At 39.0% G+C, this 18,434-nt stretch overlaps 1 protein-coding gene across 2 annotated transcripts in view; it reads right to left on the reverse strand.

Moving 5' to 3' along the window:
• Window positions 1-18,421, reverse strand: part of LOC106518037 (zinc finger protein 385A) — a 40,547-nt gene extending 22,126 nt beyond the window's left edge. The window contains exons 1-2 of one of the 2 annotated variants that reach the window (XM_014009120.1): window positions 18,081-18,421; window positions 975-1,120 (exon numbers count right to left, since the gene is read on the reverse strand). In XM_014009120.1, the coding sequence (XP_013864574.1) occupies window positions 975-1,120; window positions 18,081-18,093 (159 nt within the window). In that variant the 5' untranslated portion in view covers window positions 18,094-18,421. Of the gene's footprint in view, window positions 1-974; window positions 1,121-12,931; window positions 13,386-18,080 lie in introns of those variants that run through there. The other variant, XM_014009121.1, reaches the window with a different exon arrangement.
• Between the last annotated feature and the right edge of the window lie 13 nt (window positions 18,422-18,434).

Consider the following 18,434-nt stretch of genomic DNA (forward strand, 5'->3'; position numbering starts at 1 on the left):
GTGTGTGTGTGTGTGTGTGTGTGTGTGTGTGTGTGTGTGTGTGTGTGTGTGTGTGTGTCTTTGTAACCAGGCTGACCTTCACATGAAACCCAATCTAGAACTGAGACACAGCTACAGAAAAACGCTGACCGTGGAGAACACAACCCTTTGCCTCTTATTCAATTGATTAGCTGTAACTCATTTTATTGCTGTAAACCGTTCGGCTGCACATTTCTCCGTGATGCTGAGAATCACTGCGCTGAATAAAAAACAAACAGCTGTCACCTAATCACTTTGGAGATGTCAGACTTTATGGTTCCAGTGGGGTATATGCCTCGGGCATCCATGTGTTTGCAGAAAATATCACAACAACAAACAGAACAACAAATACAGCTGCATATACTCCTCCTTAAAAACACAATACAATAAAAACACGAGCAGTGATCACCAACAATAATATATGTGATCGTAAATGTTGCTTCAAGGGACTGTGGTTGTTCTTCCAACTGCATTTAATCAGTAAAAGAAAAAGTCAAAATAACTGCATGGACAAAGTGATTTGTTTGAACAGGACACCTTAGAAACAGATGCAATAGTTGTCTTTTTTCTTGTACGATATTTTAAGGATGAGCTCAATAATTATTCTGCAGTTTTTAAAAACAGATGCAGAAATTACATCTAGTTCAGAAAATGTTCTTAATGATTCATTAAGAACATTTTCCACCTCTGTGGAACAAGTTAGAGGCCAATCTGTTAAACTGATTAATCCATGAACCTCAATTTCAAAAGTGCTCAAAGCAGATTACCTTAAGCAGGTTGTCTTAAAATAAGTACCCTACTCTAAGTCCCAATCACTTCATCACTGGTCTTTTTTTTACCTGATGGGTGTTCATGTTGAAAATACAGACCAGCTGTGTCTCTTCTCTCACAGAAAAAAAACAAAAAAACTCAGAAACAGTATGTTCAAGTGTTCATGGGGATGTGGGAGAACTCACTGCATTAAAGTTGTGGAAGAGGCCGATGCTGGCCGGATGAGGGGATTCCAGTGGGAACTGGAGGAAAGGTTTCATGTCCAGGGGTGGTGGGATGACTGGTGGGCTCCTGAGGAAGGCAGGGACCGGCCCGGGTCGGTTTACACTTCCTGTTGTTGAGAAGAAGAGAGGAAGACAACAGTTCCTTTAAATATCTGAATATCAGTCTGAACCACCAAACAATGAGCCGTGCAGAATGAAAGTGTAATAAAACACAAAAAGCACAGCTGAACAAAAAACATATAAATAAATATAAAATATAATAAATGTGTTTGTGACTGAGCTGCTTATAAACCATGGTTTTAGCTTCTGATCAGTTTTAAGAAACAACCTTAATGTTGATGTGAATCCATCAGCTGCTTTAAATATCAACATGGCAATTTTGGCTACTAGCTTGGTACTATTTTATTTTATTTTATTTTATTTTATTTTATTTTATTTTATTTTATTTTATTTTATCACATGAATCTCTTTCGACATGATGATTGATTTAAGCTTTAATAATAAAATCGGAGGTTTTTCTGCTGTTTTCAGACATAATATCTGTGATTAAACAGCAAACAAACAATTTCAAATTAGTGATTAGATTAGCACAGAACAAACCACATTTTTACAAGTTGCATTTACAAATCATAACATCATCAGCAGTAATTGTAATCACTGAAATTTTAAATAATAGTAGATGCTATTGGTGCTAAAGGGAAAATATTTTTAAAAAGTTCCATTTTGATTATTAATTTAGAAATCTGATGGATTAACATTTGTATAAAATTCTGTCAAAATGTCCTGTACGACTTCTTCCTAAAATAATCACATTTTATTATTTGAAGCACAGAAAAACTTTAACAAGGRCATACCATATGACATCTTTGGAGATTCATTAAAACAAATTCATTAAAACAAAATAAAAATCTACAAACAATAAAAACTAAATACAATTCATAAAAAAAATTCAAATATCATAGGGAAGAAACAATCTTGTAACCCCCACCCTTTTATTCCTGACAAACCTGGAAAAAAAGGACTCAGGTGGTTACTTTAAGAAGGTGTTGAGGTTTTAGYTGGTTCCCTGCTCTTCTGTTAATCACTCGTTCATTTAACTGAGGTGTGCTGAAGCTGGAACACATTTAAAATAGCAGCCATGAATGGTGAGTTGTTTTAGCCAAGAGGCCTTCAGACTGGGTAAATTTATGCTAAGCTAACAGCCTCTAAAGACATATTTAAGGATGATGACAGTTTTTTTAAGTAAACCCACAACTTTATTTGCCAAAAGATTGAAGCTGTTACTTTCAACATCATAAAAACTTGATGCAGTACATGTTTGAACGCACACAGGTTGATTTTTTTCCCCCTCAGCTGTGGTTTTTTTAAAGCTCTACCTCTCCAATAAACCATYCTTTCCTGTGTGGTTTCCAGAGTTGAGCCCCCCCACCATCGCCTCCCCACSCACACCTCTCTTTTCTGAGCTCCTCCTGCTCACTTTACTCCCAGTAGTAGCTCAGCGGCAGTGAATGCCTGCTCTTGAGGAGTCTTCTGTGATGGGCAGGAGGGCTAAGCTCCTTAAGCCTCGCAGCTGGGCCGCTGCAGATATCAGTCTTTTCTCAGTTTCTCTTTCTCTGTCTCTTTCTCTCTGTTTCTCCCAACAAGCACAGTTTTCTGTTTCCATTTCATGGTCCCTTACACTGTCTCTCTGTGTCCTCCCATCTACAGCCTCAGTCCTGCAGCAGTTCTGTTTAGTTCATCCTAGTCATCCTCATCATCATCGTCATCTTTCTCTTTGGTTCTGTTCTTTTCACGTCTGCTTCCTGTGCTGATTTCTCTTTTCAGAATAAAACCAGCATAGAATTTGTCCAATCTTTCTTTCCAGAGATTATGGAGTCAACATTCTTTATCTCTGCCGCTTTCTGCAATGACAGTTTAGTTAAATTTGAAAAGAAAAGCAGAGTGTTTTGATGACAATAGAGCAGGCTCCTTTCACCGACAGCGCTRGCGAAATAAAGAATGTGCTGTCAGCGTCAGAAATAGATGGAGGGGAAACGCTCGTTCTGGCACTTATACTGTTTAAGATCCTGGGAGGCCAATGCAGATGAAGCTCAGTTCTAGGTGTTAGCAATTGTGTTTGAATACTTTAGCAGACACTGCAATTTTTTTTAAGGATGAAGGTTTCCAGAGGGTGGCAGAAGGAAAAATATATTAGTTGAAATGCCCATGAGGCATGCAGCACCCAGAGCCCCTGAGCTCATCTCTGAAGCAGCAACAACAAGGTTAGTCCAAGTTAAAAACCCTGCAGTGATAAAATAAAAACTTCATTCAAAGCAACATTGTAAAAAGAAAATAAGTTCAGTCAATCATCTTGAATNCGTTTGTTGGAGAGAAATTTGTCCAAGAAGCTAAAAGATCAACAATATGCTACAAACAACATGACAAAGGCTGACATGCATAAAAGGGCTTGGACCCCGGTCATAACTGCTTTGCAGTTCTAGTTATTATTATTATTATTGTTGTTGTTGTTGTTGTTGTTGTTGTTGTTGTTGTTGTTGTTGTTGTTGTTTTGTTTTGCTGCTTCCTCATGCAGTGGCTGCAAACTTGCACAGTTTGTCAAATTGTTTTATGCTGGATTACTGATGCAATCTGGGCTTACACCTACAGCCTCACTGTGAGATCATCCTGACCACTGCACCATTACCACTCTTAAAATACAGAAAGGGTGGTTTTACTTTTCTGACAGAGAAAAATGTCTCAAATGACCAAACTTCCTCATCATTTTTAAATGGTTTGATTATTATGTCTTCAGACTTTCTAAAGATCTTTTTAGCGCTCTGGTTTGGACTTTGGCAGATTTTTTGCATTTATTTTCAGTTCACTTAATCATTGTTGTAGGAACTCATCATGCAGGCATAAAAACACAAACTCAAGGAATGAACCAAAGTTGTGTCACCTCATAAAAATCAGATATTTAGGCAATTTGTACAGACAGCCTGTCATAAAGACATAATTTACTCCATTTCAATAAGTGAATCTATGAAAAACACCACACAGTTTGACACCGAAAATAGTATTTTATCACTCCGGTGATTCCCAAAAAGCTCTTGGCTGAAAGTTGATGATCAACTGCATCTCAAGTCCAAGTGTTTGAGATGTGTTTTAGATTCTGCCCTAACAAACAACCCATAATGCATTTAATATGACGTGATCCCATACATGTGACCTTGAATTTCATTGAACAAATTGAAATGTTTCAACATAACATGCGAAACAAAAGCAAAACATGTGATTTACATGTTCATTTTAGCATAGTTTCTAATTTGAAAACAAAAATTTTCATGTGAAATTCTCACGATTTCTCTGTAAAGCTGTCCATCGGCTGCAGTTTTGTTTTTGTTTTGGTTCGTCTTCCACTTATTCACTCTCTTCTCTTTGTAAAACACATGCTGGCATGATCAGATACTAGAACAGGACAGAAAATGAGTGAAAAAGCAGCTAATGTCTTGAGGAAGTTTTTGAAAAAAATCTTGAAATCTTTACGAACTATTGATTAAGATCCCTTTAAAAATTATGGAAAGTCTGGCTTTTTAAAAACCAAAGCATAAACGAAGTGGGACAGTTTAGACACCAAAAGAAATTTGTATGTTGTATTTTACATCATCATAAAGCTTTCATTTTATTTATGGCTATGCAGTTATCTGTAATACAGCTCTTTTTAAATGTTAGCAGCCTCATGATGTATCAACATGAGATCCAAAAGACCCTTTCAGTAGTTACCTTCATACTGTGAACATGTCATTTCACAGAACTTTATTGTCCTTGCTCTGGTGAAGTCAGGCAACAATGAACAGATTTAAGTGAGAAAAATGTGACAGTGATGCATTATTTTGTGGCGTGTGGCTGGTTTATCACCTGCTTTAGTGTGATACTGAGCAACTCAATCAAATCCAACATCCTCAGCCTGTCAGCTGCTCTCCACCATGATTCACCACTTTTTAATTGATTTTATATGCTTGAATAAGGCCAGGATTCAATTTTTATTCCCAAAATAGCTAAAAAAGGCTAAAAAACAGATAAGCTTGTATGCTATAATAAAGAAATGTTTCTCATTTTTGCAGACTACCTATTTATTGTAACATTTTTTGTCAGCTGAATTCCTAAACGTTTATGCTGTTTCTATATTATGATGATAATTTTGCACAGAATTGTCATAAAATAAAAAAAGATACGTTTTATATGCATTAAAACGTGAGTTAATCCCAGCAAACAGAGGAYCAGTGATGTCTCAGCTGGGTGGATTAATGTTGGTATCATCGCTGTTTCCCCTTTGGTTAATGAAGCCTATTCCCGACATGCTTCTAGTAAATCTGCAGCTCTTTTTACGCTACATTACGACTGAAAGGTCAAAGCCCATCTYCTATAATAAATCTCTATTTAAGATGCAGACACGCACACGCAGGAGTGACTTATTTAAAAGTGTCCCACTCGTTCTTTTACAGTCGTTTTCTTTTTTCTATTCTTTTTTTCCCCTCATCTCCTGCGCCATCCCATAGCTGCTCAGTGTGAGTTTGGCAGCATTCTCCCCCTGACCTACCCTCCTCCTGAGTGATTTACAATGACATCAGATAAGAGAACGCAGTGACTCCTCGGCAGCAAACACGCCAAGAGGGAGAGCATTGATTGGACACATTCTGAGGAGCGTTAAAGTGTTAAAGAGCTGCCAAACTCAATAAATCTAAGGACCCTGATATCTACAGCTTCACTCCACTGAAATGAACGCCATCCTACTGACTCTTCTTCCACCCCTCTTCTAATGCAAATGTTTTGGTGATAAAAAAAAAAGATCAATGCCTGTGTAATAGCTTATTGAATTTGTGTGTGGATTGTGAAAAAGGGCCACTGGTCAGAAATGAAAAGATGTCGAAGGGGAAAAAAAAAAACAATCAGAAGATTCTTAGCATCTGAATGTCCCCAACCACATCACGCTCACAGAGAGACAGGCACAAACCAATGTGATGTGACTAAGGCCTTCTAAATTGGCAATTCATTTAGCCAATTTAGCTTTAATGATCATAGAGGTAATGCCAACTTTGGTGACGTTCTATAGGACCCTCTCAGTATTCCCTGCACACCTCCATGACGGCACCAGGTGGGAAGGGAATGGAGGACGGTACAACATACTGTTCACCAAAATGAAATCTGATGCTAGTCAGGAACACAGCAGGGTTTTCCCTCCTTGTACCCCGCCCCCCAAATAAATAAATAAATAAATAAATAAATAAATAAATAAATAAATAAATAAATAAATTGAGCCACACGTCTGGTTTCAGGCCTGTCAGCTGAACAGGATCGTCATATCTGCATCTAAATGGCCTGCTGCACAAAGACAACACCGGTGGATTAGCCTCCTCTCTCTCTGTCGCTGCAGCGGCGAGATGCGACTCCGTCTGTTAACCAGAGAAACCACTACACTGCAGTTTGGTTTGCCACTTCCAGCGCAACGTGGTAAAAAAGAGCTGATCGCACATTCAGAGACAGATGGTATCATTAGTATGTTTTTTTTATTTATGGCTTCTGTTTCTAGTTCTGCAGCACAATTTGATGGAGCTGACATTTTACATTTTAACCCCCCCCCCCCCCCCACTCATTTCCACAATAAAACCTCAAAATGATTTGTTGGATCAACTATTTTCTGTGACGTATATAACTGTAACCCAGCTGTGGTTTGAGACTCTAACCTCTCTCGGTGCTAACTTGTGGAGGGAAGATGGTTCTGTCTTAATGTCGCATGCAGCTACTGCGAAGGACTGAGCATGAAATCCAATTTGCTGCAGCTCAGCTTACCCTCAAGTCAAAGGCAGCTATTCCAACCTACGCGGGGGACGACGCACAGACACTTCAGACACACAAACCTTTGGAGTCTGAGTGAAGGACACTCTAAAAGGAGTAACTTATGGGCCCAATGGTGATTTATGTGGTGTTGGTCCGTGTGAGATYTGGACAGTAAAGAAAGGGCACAGTGAAGAGGGGCGGTGAAGGAGAACACGTTTGATTTCACTCTGCACTTTGTTTTAATGATAGATGCTTTGCACTCCAGTGGCCAAGCTTAAATGCCGCCTCCTAGAAAAACTCTCAGAAGTCTTTTTTTTCTCTACTGGAAATGTGTGTATCTGTGTGTTAGTGTGTGCGCTAGAGATTAGCAAGTCCTTCTGCAGCTTGACTTTGCGATTTCATGCAGATTTTGTAATTAAAGACTCGTTTTATTTTGCCCTATAGAGTTTTTTTGGCTCCGCTCTCATTGGAATTCTAATCATCACACGATGATACAGTTGGAGATTGCTTGTTTTGACAATTTTCAATTATAAAAATGTTTGTTTTTTTCTTTATTCCAGTTTTATGATTTTGAAAGACGATGAGGTTTTGAAAAAAAAGATTATCATGAAACAAGATAAAAAATAAAGACCTGGGTGAGACGTAATGGTGATGGCTTGACTGGATGTGATCATCTGAGCGAGGAAAAGAGGTCTGGATGAGGAGGGGGTGAGATGAGGTGGAAAGAGAAGGAGTCGGGGGAGAGAGATGGGAGCTGCATTCTTTAAGGTGAGTCCAAGGTGACCAGAGGAGGTAAAGAACACTGTTAACCTGCAGGTTAATGCAGGGAACAAACACCATCTGTTGTGAAGGCAGCACCTCTCCCTGCAGCTGGACCTGCACCGGGGCTAATTTCTGTTCAAAAACATCATGTCGTATTATCACAGCAAAGACGACGGTCGAGTCAACAGGGCTGTCAAACATTTGCTTGTACAATGCCATGTGTCTCCAAATAATTTTGTCTATTTCTCTTCATTTCATGTCTTGTTTTTAGCTCCAAGTTTGAATTGAAGTCTGAGTAACTTCTACATGTTCTTAAAGGGTGAAAAAGAAGAAAACTGGTTATCTTAGAGAGTAAAGTCTTTCTTTTTTATCTGTTTGAAGATGAGCTATAAAAATTTAGGGTACTGCAAACTATTTGTGGTAAATTGTAGAAATTATAAAGCAAAGCTGGTCTGGTCATGACATACTTTTAAATGTGTGTCCATCTGTGCCTCCGTCTGTTCATCCATTGAACCAGCCAGCCAGCGGTCCATTCATCCAACAGTCCATCYGGTTGTGGGTGCAACAACTCCGTCAGAGATCCTTTAACTCTCATACACTCTCCTGAACCTCCTTCAGCTTATCTGGAGGAACCCTGAGACGTTCCCAGGCCAGCTGTGAGATATCGTCTCTCCAGCGAGTCCTGGCTCTGCCCCAAGTTCTCTTCCCAGTGGGACATGTTTGAAACACCTCTCTTGGAAAACATTCAGAAAACATCCTCCACTGACTCATTTCTGCTTCCCCCACAGACAGAGCTCGTTTGAATTTGTGACTCATTTTTATTTTATTTTTGGTCATTATCCATCACTCATGAACATAGGCAAGGTTTGGAATGCAGTTGAATTGGGGAAACATCTTCACCCCAGTTCATGTCCCTATCCTCCAGTTCCTCCAATTCATTATCTTCTGGATGAGGACTGTGACTGACCTGCTAACCACTTAACTGCAAACTGTTTGGTGCCTGCAGAAGGTCACAGCTCAATGAGGTCAAGAYAACCAAAGCAACGACGCAATCCAAAACCACGCAGAGACTCTTTACTACTTGACCCATATCTGAAAAGTCTGTCCATAAAACCTGAACAAAATCAATCACTTCTAACTCACTACCAGCAAGTGCCCCTCACAGGTCACCGCAAGAGACACCAAATTACCATGAGTCTTATAAATCATTTTATTACATTTAATGAGGATGCAGAAACAACCTGCAGAGCTTTAAGAAAGAAACTTGGATTCATCTCGCTGTCTTATGTTTCAGCTCAGGCTGTGGCTCTGTAGTGAAATGTTGGATCWTCTTGTATCCGGCTGCTAACTCTCCCTCGCTCATTAAACTGCTGACATAATGTTTTCACAGTTTAAGGCAAACACTACATCACAAAGCCACTCAGAGCAAAGAGAAGGCCATCAGGAGATCCACTTTGTCAACATAACTGCCAGCCCCGTATTATTATTCCTTTTGTCAAACCATTTACACACCTGCTGGGAGGCAGAAGAGCACACAACTGCAGAAACTGGGAGTGCAAATTACAAAGGATAGACAAAAAAGAAGCAGGACATGTGCAAAAGAGCTCAAAACAATGGCATAGGATGATAAGAGAACACACAAGGGCAATAAATGCTTCACTAAATAGAAGTGAGTGCAGTGAGCTTCATATATATAGCTCCTTTTCCACATAAAAGCTGAAATTACAGGCTTGTATTCTTGGAGCTGACTGGAATCCAAAGGCAGCGAGGTTGTAAAGCCACATCCTGGGGTTATATAGAGTAAAAGAGTCGGGCAACGGTTCAACTGTGGTCTGCATTCAGAATAATCTGTAACAAACTACAAATACGTATTATTCTCAAACCACAACCCCTGTTGCAAATTTTGGCATTCTTCTCACAAGTTAATGATGGGCATGAGTGACTTTTGCACTAGCTTGTTTACCTTTATGGTAATTATTTTGAGACTAAATGCCAGAAACTTAATTTTCTTCCAAGACAAGATCTGGGATTTTCTGCTGAGACAAAGACATTACCATGGAAATGACAAAAAAAGCAATTATTATGATGATATAACCCCAGTGTTCCTCCAGTCATTGATTATAGAATAGTACAAAGAATCATCAGAGCTCCATTTTTGACATCTTCAACACCAGAAGAGATGAAGACTGAAGTTCCACGTGGCTCCACCTGACAGCTGCACCGACAACTTTCCTCTCTTTGGTTTTTTTTTCTTTTTTTCAGTTTTTGCAGGTGTGTAAACATGGCTCTTACAGGTCAGCTCCACTTGACACGCTGTCAGAGTCAGCAAGCAGAAAACGGTGTTGACAAGTGTTTTTGCAGTGACAACACGAGGCTTCTCAAATGCTCTCATGGTGACAGGAGGGCTGCACAAAACAAAATGAGCGACTGCTGCACTTAGTCTTTTGTTTTTTGGTCACTTACCGATGTGTTGGACCAAAACATTTCTTTTTTTTTTTTTAACAAATTCAAATTTTCATTAAATAATCTTAATCTTTTCTTACAATGGGGCTAAAAGTGTTTTGTCATTCCCCTCCATCATCGGGGAAAGTTAAATTATTTGATTTCTTGTAGATGTGCTTACTTCTGTCTGTCTTGCTAAAGTTTTAATCAAAGATTAAGCACATAGAGTATATCATGGGGTTGATTCTCAGCTACTATCACAACAAAGTTTAGCGCCACAAAAGTAAAACTATCCTAGTTTTAGTCATTTTTGTGTTTGCTATTTTCAATTAGCTGCGAAGGCCATCTTCAATATTACAGACCCCAAACATTAATCAGTTATAGATTTACATCTACTGATTACTACTTTCATTAAAATCCTTTCTCTTGTTCATGCGATATTTTGTTAACAGACAGACAGAGAAATAAACACAATCACATAATAATATAGTCTCCTGCCTTATGGGGAGTTGATTCTTTTTTGCTAAAAAAGACAATGAAATAGATCATCTCTGAATAGATGAAAATTTTGTCAATAATAAACAAAGCGAATATGACTTCCTCACACTGCATTTTTGTTACCCTACTAATCTGAAAACAAAGGAAAACATCTAAACACACACCATGTTTTCTGTTTCTGTGTGATGTCACGGCATCTCTGTTCATCTTATTTTTACAGTTTATAATAAAGATCTGGTGATTTGAYCTTCTCTTATCTTTAAGAAGCTTGTCGAGGTTCTTGCCACAGTTTAAGTTTTTCTCAGATGCTGAATTTTGTGTCAGACTGTCAAACACACAGGGTGACGGGGGCCGTCTCTCCGTTTTAAATGTCAATACTTTTCACTCTTCATTGCATTGCTTTGATTTAAATGTCATCTTGTTTATCAGGGACAATGTGTATCTGTGACTCTTAAAAAAGAAAAAAAAAAAACGTGGGAAAAATTAGCTGAAAACCAAAGCAGATATACACATTTATCTGTCTGTATGTCTGCGCCACATCGGTTGATGCAAGCGATGAACTTTTGCATAGTGCTGAGTGAGGTCTTTGCATCAGACTAGAGGAAGCCTTGGCTCACTTTTGAATAAATAAAAACCCCTGGGTCTGAAATATTCATCACAAAAAATTACACAAGAGTTACTAAACCTACACTGCTCTGCATCGAAGGGAGTCAGCTTTAGCACATTTCTCTCAGTCATAGCTGCTCTTTCATTAAAAAAAAAGTCGATGGAGGATGTGCATGAAGTAAAAAAAAACTGAGCTAGATGAAAGAGAGACGCGCTTTTCCTCCCCTTTCGTCTTTACCGTCAATGTCATGGTGCTATTTTGGTCCCTGGATCTTCCTCTCTATCTAAAAMGTGGCTAATACAGTTTACAAAAATCTCATCAGCTCATGTTGCTGTGTTCATGTGTCTGTATGTTAGAGGGGTGGGGGTGGGTAGGGGGGTGTTATAATGCATGTAGAGTTAAATCCTCCGCAGTGGGAAAGGGATTATGACAAGCTCTTGCTTAGATCACAGGAAGGCCCGAGCAGGGGGGGTTGGAGCGAGCAAATATTTAGTCTGTGCGTGGAACAAGGTCACTGCAGTTAATCAAATTCACTGTAAYGCTACGTGCAGGCACTGACATTAATAAACAGATGAGATGTTGAAAAGAATAAGATRACTCAGGGTAAAATCTATTGCAAGTGATGGTGTCAGACTGCAAAGGAGTAAAAAAAAAGAGAGAAAAATTAGGGAACGTTAACCTTGCAACAAAAATAGATGCAGGAYATGTAGTGGCTGCTGTGACATTCTGCAGAACATTGAACATCATCATATTTAACCAGCTACATAACATGCTCAAGCAGAACAATGCATAAATTGTATGGGTGCGTTTGAATGGCAATTAATTTTATTACCAGTTTGTTGCTTTTAAAAGCTTCTGCAGAAGCCCCACTGAGAGCTAGACCWTTTTACTGAGGGTGTTCTTGTACAGTTGCAGTGAAAATGTTCATATGAGTCAGCCGCTGCCTGCTCTGTGCAGATCTTGAATGGTGAAGTCATGACTGCAGGTGGAAGTCAGTAAAAACTGGCTGTGGAAATTTAAACCTTGAACAAAATCATCAAATGTATAACAGATGAGAAAACTGATGGATCTTCAAGCGAAGCAGGTGAAATCAGGTGCAGTCTTGCTTCTTGTCAGAAGCTAGTGCATTTTATACTTTAAGATGATTTCATTTAAACTAAACATACAAAAGGCTGTTTTTATGAGGGCTGCAAAATATTAAAGAAACGTGATTGTGATTTGGCTGAATTTGCTACAAAGGTAACAGCTGTGAGAAACTCCTGATCCTTCAGTCATGATGGTCACAACGTTCTCTGAGTGCACCGACAACCATCAAGGGTAATTATTATCTGATCCATCCAAAAACATTAYTGGAATACAGCTATGATTTATTGCATTAATGATTTTAGACATTTGATATTGTGATAACGATAAATCTTCAATATTTTGTGTAGTCTAAGCAATGATAGTGTCGCAAATACTTTTATGCCTAAAACATRAATACACTAAGTTTTGGAGTGTATTTATGATTAAAAAAAGGCACCTGAACTTCTTCTTTTTCTTTGATCTTGTTTTACATATTTTCCCACATTTCAGAATAAAAAGAACATGAACATCCTGCTCCCATCATCCAGATTGTCCAGACTTCAACCTTTCATCATGCGTGTTGAAGAAATCAAAATTCACTGAGATTATTATGAAAAACTTTGTGGCCAACACGAGTGACCATCTTGACACTCGATCTGTGAAATGTGAATCAATGCAATCAATACAAGTAAAAAAARGRRRAAAAAAAAGCTTTCTAATTCTGTCTTACCCAGGATCATCCTGTATCCTTCCACTTCTGTTTCCCACGTTATCTTCTGGCTTGACTCCTCTACTCTTTGATCAGCAACAGGGGTGACTCAAATCTTTGGTGCTCACATCTCTGGCTCTCAAAACTCAATGTGGAAAAAGACAACGAGCATCACAACTTTCACTTTGTTCCCTCTGTACAGTTAATCTGGTTTGCTCTCCTGGTCCACACACATACACAAAAAAATAGCTTCCTCTGCCTGTGATCTCGACACACGGATCGTCCAGCTGTTTCCAGAGGAGAAACCCAGCAGCCCGGGCTGCAACAAAAACATGCACTCAATCTACTGCAAAGAAGCCTGTAATTTATTCACTGTGATGGAWTCACTCCAGCAGGAGGAACACCGGAGAGATGGAGGCTCGCCTCACAGGAGGAACCTCTGCACTACAGCAYGCCTCTCTCTGTCTTCCTCTCATATTTTGGGGTTGGTATAACCTAAAGGCACCTTGCATCCCAAGCTGCGATTGGCCAGAGGTGCAGCCAATGAAACCGGTCGGAGAGGAGCATTTTCTTGTGGTGTTTGAACCAGAACGCAGAACGATAATGCTGCTGTCGATTCTGCTCTCCCTCCTTCTCTGTCACCCTCTCTCTGCTGTTTACTGTTAACTATTTTTCTTCTCTGTCTGCTCTTGTCTCACTTTGTGCTCAGCCTCCTTCGTCTCATCGACAACTCCTGAAATATGGGGGCATCGACRCCTGCTCTGAAAACACCCTTCCCCTCCCTCAGTGTAGCCCTGCATGTTTTCATGTTCCTGTCTCTGTGTTGATTTTCAGACAGCAGTTTGATAAAACACTGACCGAGTTCACGGTGCTGCTACGGAAAGAGACCTGGGYGAGGAAACCAAAATGAGGTGAAACGCAGACTGACAGCTCGAGAGACTGGATGAAATGTGGAGGGGAGGGGAGCGGGAGATTGAGGTTAATGTAAACTGACTCTTGCATGAAAGTGTTGGGTGTGGAAGATGTGGTGAAACAGCAGGTTGAAGGGGGAACGCTCACAGCTGTTTGACAGGCAGATGGGAAACTGCTGAATGAGCTCAGAGACTCACTGCGTGCACATTTGTACTAACTTTTATTRAAACCTATGCAAATAATAAATATTTAAAGACTTTATAAACCATTAAACTGTCACATGATAGTTGGATTTGTCTTGAACAAAGGCAAAGATAAATAGAAGAAGTAAATATGGCGCCTCTCTGTGTGTGGTTAAGCTTGTGCAAACCCAGGATAGGGTTTATGTATTTGTGCGATCAGGTTTCCTCATTAGTAGAGTCTGCCTGAATAATGCAGGCAGGTGTATTGTTGTAACCAATGGGCCAGGTGCTAATGTGACTGTCTGAGGGTTAGGGTTAGACTCAGCATGGCTTTAATGGATGTCACCGTGGGAAGACAAAACCGGTCCATTGGGTTCATGTAACAAGTCAGCATGTGTGCGAGAGTGTGTGTGACTCCTCTGGGAATCTATGACAACTTTTTATGTTGTTTGCAAGAGTTATTATAGAAAAAWATATACATGACTGTGTCCCTGGTGCTTTTAAAGCTCTAATAATTCTTATAGTTAGATACTGTATACTCAGCAATGATACATGTTGTGGTGTTGAACCAGTGTCACAGTTAAAACAAAGCACTCATAATGTGGGATTATACAGTTGAYTTAGTTATTTGTTTCATGACTAAAGCTGTTTGGCAACGAATATTTGTCAATTATTTTATGTGCGCAACCCACATACTCAGTTCTACTGCTCATCCCAGGAATGCATTTTCCTTACAAATGTGGCACCATTTAAGAGGGAAATTAACAGGCATTTGTCAAGAATCACTGTCAACTTTTTTCTTTTTTTTTCTTTTTTTTTGCCACTTCAGTAGAAAGCAGAACTGAATATCAAAAAAAGAAAGAAAAAAAGAAGGAATCACTGTCAACAAACAACAATGTACCAAACACAAATTCATTTTTATTTTGTTATTTAACTGGGCTGCGACTACCTGGTGAACAACATTTGTAGGAATCGCCAGAATGTCTCAAGACTCGTGAGAGGTTCACAGTTTCTTTGCTTAAATGGCAGGCGCGGGCAAATCTCGTCACTTTCTAAACATGTGCCATTATTAGTGTGTGTTATAGTCAGAATTTTTGCAAGAGTTTTCARCTTCTCTAGAACCCATCTTAAGTCTCCAACCTGTCTCAAGAGTTCAAAAGCTGTATTTTGACGCCTGCATGGAAGCAGGTGACAAATAATGTCAAAAAATGTGATGGCAGCTGCCAGGGAGTGTACAAAGTGAGTATGGAGAGAGCAAAACTAAATAATGCTGATGGTCCATATTGCAGTTTTGCAAACTGTGTACACTGTTAACTTGGTGGTTGCACACATTTAAACAACAACTTGCTAATTTGATCACAATTCAGCTGGTCTGCAGCAGTAACATCCCAGTGAGATACCACCTTTAATTTTAGTCCTAATTTCCTTTCAGGAGAAGCTTAAAATGGATAATAAAAAAAGACTCAGTTCACTATTTTACCTGAAGCTGAAGATCCAACTCACTGATGTCCTAAAAAAATAGCGAAAAGTTGCCCAATTATTTTGTAACACACCACAGTGCTGCTTCACAGCTTCTGACTGGATTAGCATAAAATATTCTGTGGATAATTTCCAATAATTCAGTTGTAAGGTTAGTTTAAAATGTTTATTTTGATTATGTACATTTATAGCTTAGTTTAATGACTAAATACCCATAAACACAATGAAACTCAAACAAAAAAAAAATTGAATCCAAGCTAAACAAGCTTACGTTAAAATGAACTAAGAGGATTTTCTTGTATCAGCTCAAAAACATTTGAAYGCTGAGTCTGTTGATCTTGAGTTTGTGAGTAAAGAATAGTTACTGCGCTCATTTCTGTTTACAACCTTTTTATGGCTGCGTAGAGCTCATCTTCTGGAAGCATAAAATTTTATATTGTTTACTATATAATTACTGTGGTTAAATCATAAAGAAATGACTTCTTCAATATTATTTCCAAAATGTTTAACATTGATGAGTACCTTCTGGAGCTGAGCCTGATGAACGTTATGGTCTAACGCATGTGTGTGTTTGTGCATGTGTGTGTGTTTGATTGTGTGCTTGTGACCTCTACTACACCATCCTTCTTTCAGCCTGCCCCAGTAGGCCAGAACTGTGTTGACAAGCTTGTTAAACTCTAATTTTAGCTTTGGTCGTTAGCAGTGAYGAGAGTCCTGCCAAAGTTAAATGATGTCTTCATCTGACGTCTTACACCAGTGAATTAGCCTTAACAGAGTGTTTAGTGAACTGCTTACAGGTTAGGGTGCCAATAAATGACAAAGAGCTGAAAACATCTCACTCATCTTTTCTCATGGATCTGACCTTTTGTGTTGTACGGTTAAACACTTCAGGTTTCAGATGTGAAGCGAGCTGAAGCAGATTAATTCAGTCAGACTTTTGTTGTTAATCTCTTTCATGTAAAGTGACAAATGCTGTGTTTCTTCATATCTGCCTGCACGTTCTGCCACACAGCACACTGAGTGGGTGTTTGTTGCACCACGTGTTAAAATAAGAGGTGCATGAATGAAAACCATGGATGACCTTCACGCATCAGACATAAACACACATTATACACACACACACACACACACTGGACAATCTCTGCAGCATGAGAACGATCAGCACTATCATCCTTTGATGTCTGTTATGTAAGATTTGGATTTTTATTGAGTCTTTAATRCATTTCACACGCCTTACACTGATACAACACAATCAAACACATAAACTTGCAGGACGCCCTTGTGAACTGGGTCACACAGATAGAAGAGGTTATATCCCCTTTTTCAATGATGTCATTTCCAGAAGGTGTGACTCTGTTTTGGGCAGAGGTGTTAAAGTGACTGTGTTATGAAAGAATGGTGCCAATCAGCAATGACCCCAAGTCATGAGTTGGCCCAGCTGAAAAAGGTTGTGGTAACCCCTGTATATGCAGATATGTATTATTCAAGCCTAATACTGAATCAATTTCCTGTGCATATGGACTTGTACTTTGAACGATTTGATTTCTTTCTGTCAGGCACAACAACCTTAGTCTACCAGCATTACACAGCATCCACCCAATAGATCTTACAATCTGTAAACAAATCAGAGGTTGCCCAAAATGCTTTTAAATGAGTCAYACACACCCAAAATTATTCCTGAGCATTGAAATAAAAGTCTGACAAATTAAATCAAATATATATCAATACATCTAACTGTTGGTAATCAAACTGAGCAAGTAACCAAACAAACAAAAACTGTCAGACAACAGAGTTACGATCAGCCTCCAAACAAAACAACATAAAAATTAGCCAAWGTGCTAACTCCAGTGCTTTTATATTCTCTTAAATATTTATTAACGTGTTCAGTTCTATTTATTAAAAATAATTAAAATGCAAAATTCTGCATACACTTGAAACATTAATGCCATATTCATGGCGTTTCTTCTGTATATACAGTGAGTTCTTACTTTTATAATAAAACAGGTTATCACAAACACAGTATTGATGCAAAAAATAATGTTTAATGAACTATAATGTAGGGTGGATTTTTACCTTGCCTCCTCTTGTTTACGTTTATGAGTCATGATGCATTTTTTAATGCAGAAACACACAAGTTTTAATGTTACGTTCAACATTTTTCCCCACCACACATCTTCCTCAGGCAAAATCCAATCTTTGAATTGTAATTTTATTGACTTCTTGTTTCAACCACCTTGGGCTTTGTTTATGTGCACGAAATAACTTCTATCCTGCCATGAAGCAAACCGAGGAACAGTTTGAATGTCAGGAAACATACAAAGTGAAACAAAAAAAAAGGTTAATTCTCCCCCTGTCTTTTGATTTTCTCTTTTCACTCCTTTTCTTCGTGGCACCAGTGATGTATAATAAAGGTCAGGGTCAGATCAGGTCCGGGGCTTTGCATTCACTAAGACCTGCAGAAGCTTGCTCTAACTTTCATCAAAGAGCCATCATTCACTTCATTTCTGCTCAGAATATTGAAGCAATCAGAGGATCATTCTTAGTCTTCTTAAAGGAGATGAAAGGACAAGTCTCAGAGTGGACATTCATGGTCTTACCTGGGCCCCACATTGGTTGTCTCTCCTCTTCACGGTGCTCAAAGTGATCTAGGTCCTTTGTTCAGTAGTCCAGATGTTGGTAAAGTCACAAGGATTATGTCCTCTCTGAGTAGAATAAAACCAGTATTCTCAAGTTATCGAGGTGAGATGAATGAAGTAGCRCTCAACGGCATGAGTGCAGAGCTTCCACCAGTCAGCTGGAGAGCAGAGAGGGAAAAGCTGGCTGCAGGCAGCCACATGCCTTCAGTGACGCTGCATCAGACTGCAAGCATCTGCATGTTTGTCTTCTTTATCTTCCTTTTTCTCTGTGTGTCCTCCTGTGTTTTTCTTTTTTTTTTTTTTTTTTTTTTTTTT

Source organism: Austrofundulus limnaeus, unplaced genomic scaffold, assembly GCF_001266775.1.
Source record: "Austrofundulus limnaeus strain Quisiro unplaced genomic scaffold, Austrofundulus_limnaeus-1.0 Scaffold55, whole genome shotgun sequence".
In the NCBI taxonomy this organism is placed as follows: Eukaryota; Metazoa; Chordata; class Actinopteri; order Cyprinodontiformes; family Rivulidae; genus Austrofundulus; species Austrofundulus limnaeus.